The sequence below is a fragment of the Labrus mixtus genome, chromosome 17 (genome assembly GCF_963584025.1).
Source record: "Labrus mixtus chromosome 17, fLabMix1.1, whole genome shotgun sequence".
Classification (NCBI taxonomy): domain Eukaryota; kingdom Metazoa; phylum Chordata; class Actinopteri; order Labriformes; family Labridae; genus Labrus; species Labrus mixtus.
This window is the reverse complement of record NC_083628.1, coordinates 3,347,235-3,364,425: the sequence shown is the minus strand read 5'-3', so window position 1 is coordinate 3,364,425 and position 17,191 is coordinate 3,347,235. Positions and strand designations below refer to the sequence as shown.

Genomic DNA, 17,191 nt, shown 5'->3' with positions numbered 1-17,191 from the left:
ACAACATATTATTATAGAACATTCACTTCCTGTCTACTCGTTTATTAACCTTCTTTAGTTATTATTAGCTCCTAATATTCATGATCTGCAGTTACGTAATACAGACATGACATGTCTTTCTGTCCTTGCTTACACTGCCCCGCCCTCTAGTGGTCAGAGGTGTTCAATGATTTTGGTCAGTGGAAAAAAAAAAAATACAGTAATTTCCCCAAAATTGTCCAGTAATACAAATTAATTGTGTAACTACAAATAAAATATTTATCCTCAAAAAAGCTTTGCTAAATAAAGGTTAAATGAATAAAAACAAGACATTTAAATTGAATTAGATGTTTATTGATAATTAATTTATCGTGTCATATTGTTTTATGTTTATGTTCTACTGTGACTTCACTTTGTCCTACAAATTAAAATCACAGTAAACATTCCTTCGACACTTCATCAGGTAAACATGAACACTATAATGCAATCAAATACAGACATGTTTGAATATTATGATGTTCAGTTCTTTTAATCTTAATTTAAAGGCCCTAGAAATCTGATTGGCCACCCCAAAAATACTAAACTGTCATTGGCTATTTGCCCTTTAAGAGGCGGGACTTGTGTGAAAACAGACTATTCAAGATTTCTAGCAAAAGGCTGCTCGTTTTTTTCTTTAAATATCGGTACAGAATATTTTTATTTTGTTGGTAAATAAAAACACTCCTATTCCATAAGTTAGGCGCATGGGACAGTAATGGACGCTGTCAATGTGTCGGGACCAAAACATTGCAAGTGAGTTTTTCCGTACTTTAAAGTGTGACTTTGAACACAAGTCTTGTTTTTGTGTCGTAAATATTGAAGCTAATGTTGCCATTATCTTGTGTAAAGTAGATGTGATTGGTGAAGTTAGAAAGGGTAAATATTTTATATATTTTTTGTGTGTTTTTGTGCCCCCCCCCCCCCCCCTGCAAAGGTCAGTGCTCCGGTTGGGCCACCCCAGTCTTAAAAGTCTGAACACGCCCCTGATGAAAAAAGACTGATCAGGTTAATATTCACATTAGCGATTGTAATGATGACACACAGAGGACTGATTATGTTAATTAGAGAATATGAAGTTCAGCAGCTCTTAGATTCACTTTAACATTTATAATAATGATAAAAGACGTGTGTGTAGAGATATATTTTTCCTTTCTGTTGGTCTGTTCTTCCCGTGCCTCACATCACGTAGCCCTCTCTATCTCAAGCTCCTTGTCCTTCTGACTGTGGTGTATAGAGGGGTGAGTGTGTGTTTGAGTGTGTGTTTGAGTGTGTGTCTGTTGTAGATGTGCTTTTGAACGTGGAAATTTGTTTGTTTGTCTGTGGCAAACAAATGTGCACTCTAACCAAGGTGGACATCACAAAGGTGGAGTGCAGGCCTGTATTTGAGTTCCTTGTTTGATTGACCTGTGTTCCATATTTGTATCTGTAAAACAATGTTGATAGAGATGATAAAAGGCAGATATTGATAGTTGTAGCTCTTAGATTCCATTTAGCATGTTCATGGTGGTTGGTTTGTAAGTATAGGTTGTCTCTGTTCTTTTCTGTCCCACTGCTGGGGGCTGGGAGAAAAGCATTTCATCTTTTTCATGCACGTAGATCCACGAGCAAAAATGACAAATAAACAGAATCTTGAATCTTTTATGTTGTCTTTAAATTATTGAAGAAGAGAGAGTCAGGGAGGCTCTGCTGTGTCAGTTCATGTTGTTGTTCCCCAGCCTCGGTGAAATGCTGAACTTGAGATGTATTCTTTGTTTGACCTTTTTTTTTTTTAAACTTAATCGCTAATCTGTGAAATCTGTAAAAAAGTGACAACCAACAGTTTCTGTTTTTACACAATTTCTGCTTTTATTGAAAATCTCATTAATATACAAACTAAACGTAACAAAAGTTCTTCATAAATTAAACAATCACTTTGTAAATTCTGGTTTTCATGGGTCTATTTAAATAAAGCTCTGAGACACAAAAAGTCTGGTGTTTGACATACATTCTCTCATGTGTATGTTTGAGTTTTGACCAGGTGAAATACACATTTTTCAGAGTTAAAAAACATATTTCCTGAGGTTCATCTCTGAAACAGGTGACAGTAACAGTTTCTGCAGATTATTCCTCTTCAGGAGACATTTTGAGGCTGTTGTTGTTGTAATACTCACATTGACCACAAGAGGCCGCGATGCACCAAGCCGCCATAGGTAGGTCTAAATAGGTGCGTTTTAATTCCTTCAAAGTCAGTAAACACATGTTCATATTTTCTATTGTGTATAAGCAAATATTAACACAAAATTGTTCTTTGTACCAGGCTGTAAACATGTTAATTTATGATGTAAAAATGGCTTTTTTTGCCTGGTGTGTGTATGTGACTTCCTGTGTTCCTGGAGCCAGCCTCCAGTGGACACTCAACGAACTGCAGGATTTTGCACTTGCCCACTAAAGCAATGAAATGAAACAAATCGGTGCATTACAGCCTCTTGTGGCCAAATCGAGTATTACAACAACATTAAAAAATGTGTTTATATTCTGTAAGAACTATTTGAAGTGCAAGTTTTTTTATTTCATTTTTTTAAACTGATGAAATTTTAAGAAAGACCTCGTGGAACGATTGTTGGGTCAAAAACTTAAGTTTTCATCTGTTCTTCAGTCGTAAAACAGGAAAACACTGATCAGACATAGAAAACTAATCAAAAGATAATTTTCGTCTCTTGCCTCTCAGGATTTCTTTAGTTCTTAGGCAACACATACATTTTTTTTAAAAAAACCTTCATTGTAACACATCATAGTACTCTTTTTTCAGACTGATTTAATATAGACCAAAATAAGAAGAAGAGCATAATTATACAAAAATCAAAAACATGATCTCCGCTGGATCAATCACCTCCGAGTGAGTAACTTTACTCATTTTGTCTCCTCAGTCGTCCGTTTTGTTTTCCAACACGATTCAATTCAGTCAATATGCTGCAGTACAGTCATATATAAAAGTTTATATAATTAATTACAAAAACATAATTACGCTTAAGAAGTTGTACCTTCTACATAAATTAATATAAAAGTTCAAGTGGTTTCTGGTTTGAAATGTTAGTGAAACAAAATATTATTTATGTCAGAAAATTCAAAGAAAAAATATAATTTTTTAAATATTATGGACGGGAGAAGAGTGAAGAAGTGTCTGAGTAGAAACATGTAAAAGCTTTCAGGTCAGCTTTTAACAAAAAGTAGAGAAAGTAAGAGGGGATGGAAGGAGAGATAGTTTGATGTACATTCCTGTATTCTAAGATGTGTATATGTCATAGACTGTAAATATTAAGGTACTGTATATCCGTGTTTATCAGAGGAGGATGTTATCACTGCAGCCGTCTGTCTCCGGTCTTGTTCACTGCAGACATCTGTCCATCCGGAGGAGGAACAACCTCGACTTTGTAGCTGATCCTCTTGGAGTGAAGGATGCTGTAGCTGTTATCGAAACACAGCACGTCTGCACAGAGTGAAGGACAGAGGAGACAGGGTTAGCAGCTCGCATCCTGCAGGGTTTTAAACAGAAAGTTTATTTTTTTATAAACATGCTTGTTTACTTTTTGCCGTAAGTAACATTATGAAGTCAGGGGCATGTCCAGAGATATTTGCCAGGGCTGACATAAGGTACGAACACAAATGAATATTATCTATATTAACTATTTCTATTTGCACTTATTATATCTTCTTATGTTGCTGGTTCAAATCCCAGTCGGACAGAGCCTCTCTGTGTGGAGTTTGCATGTTCTCCCTGTGCATGTGAGGGTTCTCTTAGGGTCCTCCCACAGTCCAAAGACATGCTCGTTAGGTCAATTGGTGATTTTAAAATTGCCCGTAGGTGTGAATGTGATTGTGGCTGGTTGTCTGTCTCTATATGTCAGCCCTGTGATTGACTGGAGAACAGTCCAGGGCGTACCCCGCCTCTCGCCTAAAGACAGTTTGGATCGAAAGTGTTGTGTGATGTTTCTTAGCTGGCGTCACTTTCTGGTTTCCGTTACATGTAACGGTAAAAACAACAACAAATCCAGATAGTTGATGCTGTCAATCACGATAAAGTTGAACATAAATAACAGCATGAATCTTTTTAACATCAGCTTTTTCTCCCAATTCAGGACACAAGATATAAAATGTTAACCGGTTGGATTTTGTAAAGTTCTAACAAGCAAAGCTAGCTGTTTCCGCCTCCCCTGCTTAATGCTAAGCTAAGCTAATTTAAGTAGTCTTCTGTCGTGTAGTAAGTGTACAAACATGGGTATCATTCTTCTCGTCTAAGTCTCAATAAGAAGGTGAGAGTATTTTTCAAAAAGTTGAACCACTTGTTAAGATTGTCAGAAACTTAAACTAATGAAATGTTTCAGTTTCAACATTTGATATGTTGTCTTTGTGCTATTTTCAATTAAATCTGAGGTTTCCATGTTTGCCTCTTATTATGTTCTGTCCAACAACATAATCTGACTTTCTGAACTATCCTACTTATTTTAACCAGTGCAACAATCTTTTCTTACCATGAGTTTGTGTTTTTAATCTTGAAAATGTTGCTTTTGGTTGCATAGAAGGATATAAAAATGTTTTAAGAACTTGTTGTTACCTTCAGTAATTACTTTTAGTGCTTTGTAAATAATATAACAAAGAGTACCGTCTAGACCTGCTCTTCTTGTACAGTGTCTTCAGATAACATTGGTTATGAATTGGCGCTATAAAAACAAACATTGATTGATTGATTGACCTCAGTCGGTTTTTAATTGAGTGACCTTTCTGCTCCAGATACAAGTTGATTATCTCTGCATCAGTGATTAACAGGAAACGACCAGCCTGTAATCCAACAATCCTTTAACCGATAAATTACGTGTGTGGTGACTCACAGACTCCGGACTCGGGGCAGCTGAGGCCGCCGTCTTCAGGGACCAGGTGAGCGTTGTAGCGCTCGCTCGGCAGCACCTGCAGCATCTCGGCCACCTTCTGAGCGGCGCCCTCTTTGGTCCGTCTGTAGACTCCGAACCCGATATCTGCCCCGTCGCTGGAAAACTGCCACCTGAGAATAAACCAGGTTAAACTTAATCTAACAAAATGTTGTTTTTTACTTCAAAAAATCTTATATAAAATAAATTTTAAAAAGTATTCTCAGCACATTTCATAAAATATGGAAGTATGATGTATGTTTATTTGAGTTGCTGAAGAGGAAATAAAAAGATAAAATGATGTTAAATGTGCTCAGATTTGATGCTAACTAGCTACCTCAGAAGGCTGCTGGGCGTCTTAACATCATACTCCAGCTGGAACATGGAGCCGCGGCTGATGGTCACGCTGTTGTCGTACTGAACTTTTATCGAGTCCTGAACGTAGTACGACCTGGGTACTGTACCGCCGTATTTGATCTGCAACAACAAGAATAAGAAATATTTCAATCACTGTCATTTAGAGAGACGACACGATGCTCGCTTTGGCACCAACTATTGCATCTTTTTGCTCTCACCATGGTTTTGCAGTGAGGGTCTCCATCAGGATCCGTCAGGGTTCCTCCGTACGCGACAGGAAGCTGCTCTGGGTCGATATGTTTACGTAACACTTCTTGCCAGTTACCTAGCAACAGAGTTATGTTTTATGAGCTTAGAATTAACAGTCAGTAGACTTGTTTTCAGCCATGCCAACAGAAAGTTAATTCTGCTCAGCAAACAGAAATATTTCAACAAATGAGCGGCGTTCAATTCTTTGCAGATACTTCAATTGTCTTGTAAAAATAAATCTTATTCTTTGTACACTCTGGGATGCAAAGAAAAGTTGTCTCACCTCCTAATATGACGATCTTACGCCGTGTTTCCTCGCACAGGAAATGTTTGATCAGGTTGTAGGCCATTGGAAACATCCGAGGAGCTGCAGCAAAGACAAACATTAGAGTAGAGGAAGTCACCACCTAAAGGACAACTTCAAACCTCGAGGACACAATATTGAAATATACAGATCTGTTGAAGTACCTTTGATAAGAAACACTCTTTTCAGCCCCTCTGGGTAGTTTTCTTCAAACATGGTGAGGATCTAAGCGAGAGGGGGGGGGGGGGGAAATAAATAATAAGATGGAGTGATTTTATTTGGATGACACACGGGGGATTACGGTGCAACAAGCAGACACACCTCTCCATAAGCCTCGATAGCAGGTTTCCAGATGTGTTTGAGTCCCAGTCCTTCACAGTCGTAGATCAGAGTGATGGCTTCAATGTTCTTCTCCAACTGAGACAGAAGAGGAGACGGTTAAGGAAAAATTTAGAGGAGAAGGAAAGACAAGAGAAGAGGAAAGAAAGTTGATTTAATAGATGGATAAGGAGGAAAAGAAACTGGCAAATGATGAGAGGAAAGGAAATGAGAAGTAGAAGAGAAGATGGTAGAAAACAAGAGGAGAGCGGAAACTAAAATACACAAAAAAAAGAGCATCGGTCCCTCACCTTCTCTGCCTGCCTCCGACACTCCCTCTGCATTATCTCCGTGTGTCTGATCTTCGTCTTCATGAAGTCTTGTTTGGTGGCCGACAGGAGCAGACCTTTAGGATCCAGAGGACCAATCACATCGTACCAGATGGGACTCCCCTCTTTGTCGTACCCACACATCCCTCCAGAAACATACTTCTCTATCACCTGTGCACCAAATAAACCAGGAAGAAAGTGTGAATCATTATCATTATTAACACAGAGGGACAAGACGACTGCAATGCACGCGCAAGTATAAACACAACAACCAGCCAAATTTACAATCCAAACTTACAAAATGTGTCATGTTTCTTAATGCATTTTAGAAATGTATACCTCTGGAGGTTTCCAGTCGGATATGATGCTGTCTACGTTCATCTTCCTCCTGAACTCCACGTGCTTCAGAGAGAGAGAGAGAGAGAGAGAGAGAGACAGAGACAGAGAGACAGAGAGAGAGAGAGAGAGAGAGAGAGAGAGAGAGAGAGAGAGTCACATTCTGCAGCTTTGCAAAGGAACATGACTTAAAATAACACGACCGAGTGTGTAAAGTGTTTAAAGACAAAGCTCACCTTCCTGACCATGGCTTCAGATTTGTGAATGTTGAAGCTTCGGGCTGCAAAATAAAAAGATTGACATTTTAATATGGGTGTTAAAAGGATCTGGGATTTTTGCAGCCGGCTGCAAGTGGACACTCGAGGCGCTGCAGCTTTACGCACTTTATTTTCCAACACCGCAGGTTGCTGCTTCGATAGGATGCACATTACTCTTAGGACCCTTACTTTTGTCTTTTTTTATTAAACAATGATGCTTGTTTCGGATAAAGCTAATTTACTCTGTTTGCCGATGATACCATGATGTATATACCATGTCAATTTAAGTTCAATTAAATAATTCTCTGAAGCATTAACTGAATTTGATTTTAAATGATGGTTAACAAAAACTATAGAAAACTAAACAAACTAAGCGTCCAAGATCAAATGTTTGATTTATTGTTTTGCTCTTTGTGGAGTAACCGTATAAAAAGAGCTGATTAAATAAATAGTACGATATCTTTTAGAAGTGATTGCTGGTTGTATCTTTAACCTATTTCTCTGCTGTTACTCATTACCAATTTGTAAACACTGCACTAGTTCTACCCCTGCAGCCTCTGATAAAAGTACAATAGTGAAGCTGATTCAGCCAGTTTGCCTTCTTTTTTGCCCCGTCCAAGGTTAACAGAAAATGTAAATATTGAACAGCGGCCTCACTTCGATCCAAACCTCCCTGAACTATGGAAAACTAAACAGACACATTGTCCTCGATGTACTCTCTCTACTAGTTCAACAAAAATGAGGGTACACAGATATGATCCTGATAAAAACAGTGCTATAGCAAGAATACTTCTCTGTGGAGACTGGGCCGATTAAAAAATGTATATATTTATACTAGGTCTGTCAGCATTAACTAGTTAATCACGATTAATCGAGGTTTGAAATGAATGCGATTAATCGCGATTAACTATTGAAATCGTTATAAAAATGTAATCGTTTGACAGCCCTAATATAAACATGTCCCATCGTGTCTTATCAGCCGTAGAAGAGAAGCCAGGCTTAGTTGTAAAAAAAACAAATCACAAACTCGTAGAGCTTCACTTTAATCTTACTCTGCCCAGCGTAAAAATCTAATATTTACTATCGGATAAGATCACTGGTTGATTCCTAACCCTACTGGCTGAGTACGCTCACATGGCCTCGAGGTCAGAGGAAGGATTATTACAGGGAATTAAATAACTGATTAACCTAGAGTAGGCCGGAGATGTTGTCAGTTATATAAGTTTTCTAAGAATGTATCTCAAATTGTTCCTCTTACAAATGCAAAGTTGAATTGATCAGATAAAAAAACAACTCCCCTCTCAGTGTTACACACAGGATTTGACCGGTCTGGTCTGATGATTTGGTTATGGTGCAAACGTTTGACAGATTTAAGCCTTTTATGGCTCTTTCATTTGGGCCTACAGCATTTTGATGTCATCTGAAAACAAGGCGATGCTGTTCACAAAAAGTGTGTTAAAAGGTTTAACCGCTTTCCTGCCAAGAACAAGATAAGGAGATTGTTGCCACGCTTGTGTCTGCCTGCAGAGCCAGGAGAGCTTTATAACTGTTTAATGTCTGTCTGGATTGTATCTGTTTGTTGATTAGGGGCAGAGAACCGACCCCGCAGCGAGGACCCATCAGACCCCGACGTGCATCAAACAGTGTTAGCCTAGCTTAGCATAAAGATACGAAGCAGCAAACCTGGAGTTGAAGTTCCTTGTTAAAAACGTGTTTGTGTTTCTTTTGTCTTTGGCAGAAATCAGACTCGTTCCCCATGTTTCCATTCTCTGCTAAGCTAAGCTAAGCTAAGCTAACCAGTGCTTGGCTGTAGCCTTACATTTCATATCTCCGGGAAAGTTTCAACAAAAACTCAACTTGTTTTTAATCGCTGCTGAAAAGGATATCATGTCACACCTTCTGAATCACCAAGGCCAGGTTTTTTAGAGAGCTGACCGACACACCTAGCTCCCCTTTAGTAATGCAAATAATCATCCCACTGATATTTCCAGTATCGGTTTCTTGACACCCAGAGAAGTCCGGGTGGGGTTTTTTCACCATGAAAGGGGAAAACAAAGCTGTGTTGAGACCATTCAGGTTGAAGGGGGGCAGTGATATCGTGTTTGACATTATTAAGGTTTCAGATCATATAAACTGAGAGGAGAAGTTAATTGTTTATGGAAGCAAAAGACCAGAAGCTGATATTTACCGTAAATTAACTGAGTACATTTATTCAAGCGCTGTCTTTATTCACGTCAGTATTTCACATTTCTTTTCTCTACATTTTACTTCTATTCTAGGGATATTAAAATACACTTGTTGTACAAATTTAGTTTGATATTTTTTAAACTGTCGCTCAGTTGGTAAAGTCGGTTGTCTCTCAACCCGAAGGTCGGGGGTTCGATCCCCAGCTCCTTCAGCTATATGTCCCATGTGTCCTTTGGCAAGACACTGAACCACAAATTGTTCCCGCTGCTTTGGTGTCAGTGTATGAATTACTTCTGATGAACACTTTACATCGCAACTTCTACCATCAGTGTGTGAACGTGTAGATGTGACCTTCTGTGTGAAAGCGCTTTGAGCGGTCAGAAGACTGGAAAAGCGCTATACAAGCTCAAGTCCTTTTATCAGTTACCAAATATATTTTTATTATGTATTGTTTATTAAAAAATGTTTAAAATGTTTATAAAAAACAAAAAATTCAAGATTGCACCGCCCTACTGGTTGCTTGTTACAACAGCTCTTGTTTTTTCCCCTTCCTGCTGAAGTCAGACTGTTTCACCAGACACACACACACAAGCTGGACACAGTTCACTCCAACCATGTGTGCATTATTATCATGTCTTTTCAAGTAATGACGTCTTTGATGATTGGTTTTGCACCGAAACACAATAAATTAAATTCCTTGTAAATTTAAACAAACTTGGCATTAAACTGGATTCTGATATTTCTACACTCTCCTCATAAAACAAGTCTCAGGTTTAAATGATCGAAACTGAACAATAATGAGTGGTTAAAAATAAATCACTTTATTTAAAAAAAAAAAGGATCAAACTTTAGAGTCTGAGAGCTCCAGCAAACTTGCATCTAAAAAACACAAATAGGGTCTGCAGCTCTGGTATTTTACCCCCACAGTCCTCCACTGAAACTGGCTGTGGAGTCAAGTGTAGAAACACAGGAACAGGTTTGTTTGAAGCAGCTTTGAACGTCACAGAGTTTACCCCAGAGTGAGCGTAGCCTCAGTCGTAAACTCTCACAAGCATCTGAAATATTTTATATCACGGCGGCCAATCACACCGAGAGAAGAAAGTGAACTATTGTTGTTTCCCTCTCGTCAGTCGGGGACTTTTAAACTCTGACAGCAGCAGGAATTATCTTTTCATTCTCAGAGCAACTATTTAAAACGAAACTATGCGAGATGATTAGAGGTGAAATATCTTTTCGGTAGCATTTTAGAGACATCTTAATCTTGAAAAAAAGATCCAAAAATATGAATGCATTGTATCTCCCCTGGCTGATTTATTTTTATTCGGATGCAAAAAGTAATCTGTAAAACAGAGTAACTTGCAACTGCAGCTGCAGTGAGGTACAAACTTGTAGCGAGTTTGCATGAAAAGGAAAGTGTTGTTTTTTGAGTGCAGAAGTATCTTTAACATGTAGTTGAATAAATGTACCTAATTACAAATATTTATTGTATACAAGTGATTTTTAATATCCATTTTAATCTCCCCTACAAGGTGTCTTAAGTGTTAAGTCAATGAGACAACCTGCAGCCTCATATCTGTAAATCTTTGGCAGTTTTCCCGCCTGCTGTCGTTCTACATTCTTATAATAATAAAGACATCTCCTCATACCTCGACAGGTGGGTGTGATTGTTGTTTTGCCATCATCATACCCGCAGAGAGACGATGGTAAATACTACACACAGAGTGGGCAGCATGTAGTATTTGTGTGTGTGTGTGTGTGTGTGTGTGTGTGTGTGTGTGTGTGTGTGTGTGTGTGTGTGTGTGTGTGTGTGTGTGTGCATGTCTCACCTCGGAGCCAGCGCAGGAGGTAGTGGTCATGCTGTGCAGGCAGGTTGGGGAGGATGTCCTGGATTTTACCCCGAAACTGAAGGCAGAGAATAAAATCAGTAAACAAAACAAAAAGTTACTTTAAAAACAAACAAAAAAAAACAGTCCTAAGGAATATTTCTGTTTGCATTCGACACTTCTCTGATTTTCTTTCCGAGGGTAACATGAGAAGTTTGATATTTATGTTTGTACACCAAACAACAAAGTGTAAAAATCTAATTTCCCCTCGCAGGATTAATAGAGTATATCGTCTCCTTCTTCTTCTTCTTCTTCAAAATGTAAAGCTACAACAATCAGCTTGTTAGCCTAGCTTAGCAAAGACACTTGAAACAGCTAGCATGGTGCTATCAAAAGGAAACAAACTCAACAATCTACAGTCTCTAGAGCTCAATATCTAAGACGTGACAAAGCTGACACAATAACAATGACCAAAAGGTCACAGCTTCAGGTCAAGGAGCTGCTCTGCACATTAACATCCCTCTTTCTGATTTCTGCCTCTATCCACTGTCTTATCTCTACACTAATACAAAAATAAAACTTCATAACTGAAAATCCAAACGGCGATAATTACTCTCGCCATGATCCAGAGCATTCAAACAGAAACATACACACAAAATATTCCATTAGCAAACCCTGTAAACGACTCTCCTGTAATATCATTTTACAAGGTCAACAGGTGGATTATTCCACGTACGCGTCGGCCAATCAACTGGCCAGTTTCAAGTAGTTGACAGGAAGCTTGGATCTCCTTTTTTGTACTCAGTAACAGACGTTGTTTAAAATGTAGCAAAGGATAAAACTTCCCCCAAAATAAACTTGAATGAAGTAAAATTAATGATTTAAAAACCTAATTAAAAAGTGTCAATACACAAAAAGCTACTCAGTTACAGTAACGTAGAAATATTATATAAAGACACAATAAAATACACATACAACAAAACAACAAGATTTTCATTTCTATTAACATCTAATTACATACCGTGTCACTAAAGTTTCATTTTTAGGGTTTGAGTTTTATATAAGATGCATCCACTAAAATGATTCTTTTCTTGCTTTTACTTTTCTTGATTGATGATATTTTCTCATTTTGATCTTGTTTTTATTCGTCTAATTCTTACAATAGATTATTTTATCTTGTTTTTTACTGAAGGTATTTTCTCTGTAGTATTGAGCTCTGTTGTCGCTTTGTCATGTTTTTGTCCTGTGCTGTCGTTTGTGTTTAAAAGGAGGCCGACTCACTCTCCAAATCTGCCTAGGGGTCCAAATAAAGTTACCTTAAACACAAGATTTTATTTCAACCAAAATAGATTTTTGTGTTCTGTCTTTATCTCAAACCCCTGACACTAGACCTTACCTTAGACTGGTGAATACGTTTAGGGTATCAGAAGGCCTGTTGGGTAAAAACTACAACATTTCCCACATGAAATGTAGAGAGGTAAATCATGCAGTGAGATGTGAACACCTGCGTAAAGTAGAGAAACTCTTAACGTGTAGAGAGGATGTTATTTTCATACACCACAGAGGTCAGAATCCCTCTAATAAAGAAAGCCATGATAGTGCAAACACACTGAAGTTACCATAGGATCAATGTGTTACTACAACAGAAGCAACCATAGCTGCAGCTTAGTAAAGGAAAAACATTAATGTCAAGGTTTATAGATTATTAAAGCCTTCAGTGGCATCAAAGATTTAATTAAAAAACAAAAACTCACCTCAGCTAGGATTTCCTCCTGCTTTGGGCTCAAATCGCCGACTCGTCCGCTCATGTCTGAGGTGTCGTGTTGCTCCAACAGAAGCCGAGATGTGAATGAACCGGCGTGGAGGGGAAAACAGGTAGACGAGGAAACACCACGCCTCCCTGGACACACCTACACCCACACCCACGAGCACACAGGTTTATACAACAAGTCACTTTTTAGGGGCCTTATGTAAACTTGAAATCACCTCCTGGAGACCTCCCGTAACTTTAAACCCAACTCAACCGCTGACCCCCCCAAAAATGAGCTCTTTCTTAAATCAGGACGCGGAATTTGACCCCAATTGGATAAGCTGTCCCCAATTAACTGGTCTGAAGTCCGTGTCCCCAGAAGACACAAAAACACACGCACATACTGACACACAGACATACGGACCTTATCCCTTATCTGAAGGTGCTTACTATGACAAACAAACTTCATAAGCTTGTGAATATAACTTGTGTGAGAAGATCAGTCGTAAAATAATTTAAAAAGTAATTTCGTAATTTGAGTGTTTTTGTACATAAAAAAAAAAAGAAATACAAAAATTCAAAAAGTGAAAATTTAAAGCTCCTGTGAGGAGTTTTTTACTTCTCATGGATTGGAGTGAAAATAAAACTGATGCCTCTATATGACATTTAAAGCAAACAAAAAGAGTATTGATCATTTCTATTAATTAATCATTGATGCTTAAAACTTCTGCTGTTGCTGGGTCGGGGTCAGACACAGACTAACACACCAAAATATTTCGATTATTGATTAGTTTGAATGATTTTTGTCAGAAAACACAAGATACAAGAAGAGGACTAAATCAGAGCAGAGTCCAGAGGTACAGTTTCGTCCACAGGGGGGCGCCAAAGTCGACACAAATTGAAAGGTCCTCGCAGGAGCTTTAAAGGCAGGGTTGGTAATTTTCTTAAAAAATACACTTTTTAAGAATTTGGTTGAAATTGTCTTTAAGTCCTGACAGGAATTAATAATTCAGGTTCTCTAAAAAAGGAATGAAGAAAATCTGTCATCTGTAGCAGTTTGTAAACCTGTAAAAATGTTGACCAACATCTGCCATGAGGTACCAATCTGATGAACCAATCACACGCCTCCCCGTCTCCCTGCTCACTCTGTACCCCACGCGTGAACTAGCTCACACTCAAAGCGCGTCACAGATGACGGAGTTTATACTGAGAGTTTACTTACCGCTGAATGAGACATGAGACGACGTAGTAAGTGAGGGGCCGTGGCTTTAGAGGGAGCACAGAGGGGAGGGGGTGTAGATGTAGCACTGAGGGAATGCTAGTTATGGAAAATTACCAACCCTGCCTTTAATCTGAAAAGTACAAAAGTTGTATCCTTTTAATAACAACATTTTGCTATGCTAACTGACAATAAAAATGACTGACTATACTTTTCAGGATGTCCCAGATGTTTTTTTTCAATGGTTAAGAGCACAGACAAGATTAGAAAAGATATAATTTTTCTTCATAAAACTCATTTTATTCGTTAAATACATGAGCTATTCAGAAACCGATCAGGACCCAGATACCAGGTTCACCAAATAAAGCTGGTGCTTATGAATAAATAGATGATTTACACATAACACATCAAGAAAAATAATAATAATCAGAAAGCATAAAAAGTACTTCTCATTTTGACAAAGTGGATCGTTGATTTAATCGTCCTAGAAAGAAAATTAGTTACCTTCAAATATGACGACTGCTGCAGACAATATAGAGATGGACACATGTCTCATTCATTCTCCAAACTGCAAAATTCAAATTATGTTAGAAAACGAAAGCTGCAGAAAAACTGCTCGTGCAGGTTTGAGCCGCATGTAGGAGGAGAAATGCGTTAACTCTCCCCCGTGTGGTATCAGACTTCCTCTTCAATCAGACGTCTTTGTGAAGTAAAGCAGGTCAAACGACGACCAACACGCCTGTTGGACCGGACAAGAGAATGTCGATTATTCTGATAAATATTTCCAACACACTATAATGAAGCTGTGAGCAGATATAACTGTTTAATAACGTATTACTTAATGATTATAACTGCACCTGGGGGGCATCCATACATTACAGGTGTTGTATAGATTGATATAGATTTCAATACCATAAAAGAAAAACTTTTGTTTTGACAAAGTGTGTCTTTATAAGTGAAACTGCAATTTCAGACCAATTTAAACACTGAAATTGTCACAACAATATAGTGTGTAAAATAACTTTTACATAACCTTTTATAATCAACATATTGGTCGTATCCACTAATGTCAACACAAAGTTTTGGGCCGATCCAACCCATGGAGGTTTTATTGAAACTTTAATATCAGTCCAAACAACGGGGCTTCTTCAGTAAAATCAAGAAAAAGGGAAACGCATGTCCAACTTCTGTTTACGTTTTTGGTGTGCAGCCCTTTTTCTGCTTTTTTTTAAAATCGCCCTTTTCCCGCCCAAATACGATGCCTCCATCGTTTAAACATTCATGATAAAAAGAATAATTATTCTGTTTGCAGCAACTTTGCAGAACATGAAAAATTAACGTCTGGCTTCTTTCTTTTTGTGAAAACTTTACCTGTAAATGTATCTATATGCATTGATTTTTTTTGGTGACATATCTTCTACCTCATGTCAAAATGATAAATTAGATTTGTTTTTTTTCTTTATCTCAGGTGCTCAGGGAACTTGCTACACAATCTGCAAAATCAATGTAGCCTGCATCCTATCAAAAATATGAACTCTTACTCTGTTTGTTAAAACTTTTATACCAACGACTCCAAAAATAACTCTTCATTATTAAAAGGACAGAACAAAAAACAAAACAAATCTGTGTGCATATAGTTCATCTTTTATACATTTGGGCCCAGAGAAAGAACGATTCCAACGACTGGGGCGAGATGTGAAACACAAAGCGACGTGCTGACCTGGTTACACTCTGCGGGGAATTCAATTCTGATTTATTAATTTACAAGTTCTATCGTCATAACAGCACTTGTACGATAAATTTGGCAGTTCTAATGCAGCTTAATAATTAGAGAAAAAGACAGGAAGCTGGTGAAGAAAAAAAAAAAGGGTGAAGTTTCTCTGTTGGGACATTTGAAACTTGCTGTTGAATAAAGTAAAAGCTGTCTCCTGTTTGAAAAACTCTAAAGTGCTTTAAAGCTGCTGTGAGCTCCCTAAAACATGTGTGTGAAGTTTCTTGTTCTAAATCCACTCTGATCCTGTATTTGATCATGCCTATAAACCCCTCTATTTCAGCCCTGCTCAGAACAGGCTGTTTCTGTGTCTGTACCTTTAAATATGTAAATGAGCTGTGTCTGACCACGCCCCCTCTCTGGAAGGGCTTGGGTGGCTCTGGGCTTTCTCGCTCCATGCCCTGTTGTTGACAGTGTAAAGGCAGACTCAGAGGCCAGAACAAACACCTAGCTGTGGGAGTGTCACCCACCTGGGGGAGGGGCTACTGCCCTTTGTGATGTCATGAAGGGAAAATCTCCAAACGGCCTGTTTAAGCACACATTTTCTGAAAAGTGGAGCAGGCACAAGACGGAGAGGATGGACTTTTCTCATAATTGGGGGTTTGTAGACAGACCAGGGACACATATTAGTGTGAGACAAACATGGTAAAGTTTGCATAATATGTGACCTTGAAAGTAGTTAAAATCCTGAAAAGTAAAGTTTTGTCAACTCAAGGAGAAGACAGCTGAGCTGGGATTTTTGCAATATTTTGGGAAATCTAATCATAAGCTAAGAGCTGTTTGTTAAACATTGTAGGATTCTGAGACAGTACACATATAGCACAGAGTATAGGTGATAAAACACAGCAAATGTTAGCACTGATATACTTAAGTTTGATCCAAGAGAGGGTCTTTAAATGTAATCATAGCTGAATGTCCAAAACACACCAGGTTACATTCACTTTATAGAAGAATTTTCTCCTTTGACTAACTCAGATCCATCTTAATTTGAACACAGAACCTGTTATTGACACATTAAGGGCCTCATGCAGGATGCTCATTTTGGCATGTATGAGTTATTTAAGGGCATTTTTGGCATTCCCAAAATGTTGTTGTATTCAGAATTTTCTCTACCAGAACTGATGAGCGGTGCAGACCTACTGAACGAGTTGTGTACACTTGATGTGCACACTGTAAATCTGTTTTACTTCAGATCCTACTGAACAGATTTAGCTGTAGTTCTTAAACAAACAAAAAAAAAGAGGATACTGAAATAACAGCATCATGATGCAGATTTGTAAAAAAGTCTGAATTCATGCAGGTCTGTCCAAAAGTCAACAAGCAAGCACCTTCTAAAAAGCTTGTTTTTTTTCATGGAGACCCTTTCAGATAC

General features: G+C 38.2%; 1 protein-coding gene across 1 annotated transcript; it reads right to left on the bottom strand.

Annotated features, from left to right (window-relative positions):
- Positions 1-1,837: 1,837 nt before the first annotated feature.
- Positions 1,838-16,513, bottom strand: sec14l7 (SEC14-like lipid binding 7). Its single transcript, XM_061060722.1, has 13 exons — positions 14,553-16,513; positions 12,834-12,979; positions 11,083-11,158; positions 7,049-7,092; positions 6,816-6,878; positions 6,459-6,647; positions 6,151-6,246; positions 5,994-6,054; positions 5,809-5,892; positions 5,495-5,601; positions 5,257-5,396; positions 4,884-5,053; positions 1,838-3,484 (listed from the first exon to the last, which is right to left on the bottom strand). Exons 1-13 carry the CDS (start codon positions 14,602-14,604, stop codon positions 3,354-3,356), a joined length of 1,359 nt encoding a protein of 452 aa, XP_060916705.1. The 5' UTR covers positions 14,605-16,513; the 3' UTR covers positions 1,838-3,353.
- Between the last annotated feature and the right edge of the window lie 678 nt (positions 16,514-17,191).

What these genes read in the sequence shown, in the direction of transcription:
- sec14l7 (XM_061060722.1), bottom strand. Translation starts at nt 14,604, where the DNA reads ATGAGACATGTGTCCATCTCTATATTGTCTGCAGCAGTCGTCATATTT. An exon ending in AGGAGGAAATCCTAGCTGAG is followed by an intron (nt 11,159 to 12,833) that starts GTGAGTTTTTGT and finishes CTCTGCCTTCAG; the next exon opens with TTTCGGGGTAAAATCCAGGA. An exon ending in CTGAAGCCATGGTCAGGAAG is followed by an intron (nt 6,879 to 7,048) that starts GTGAGCTTTGTC and finishes CTCTCTCTGAAG; the next exon opens with CACGTGGAGTTCAGGAGGAA.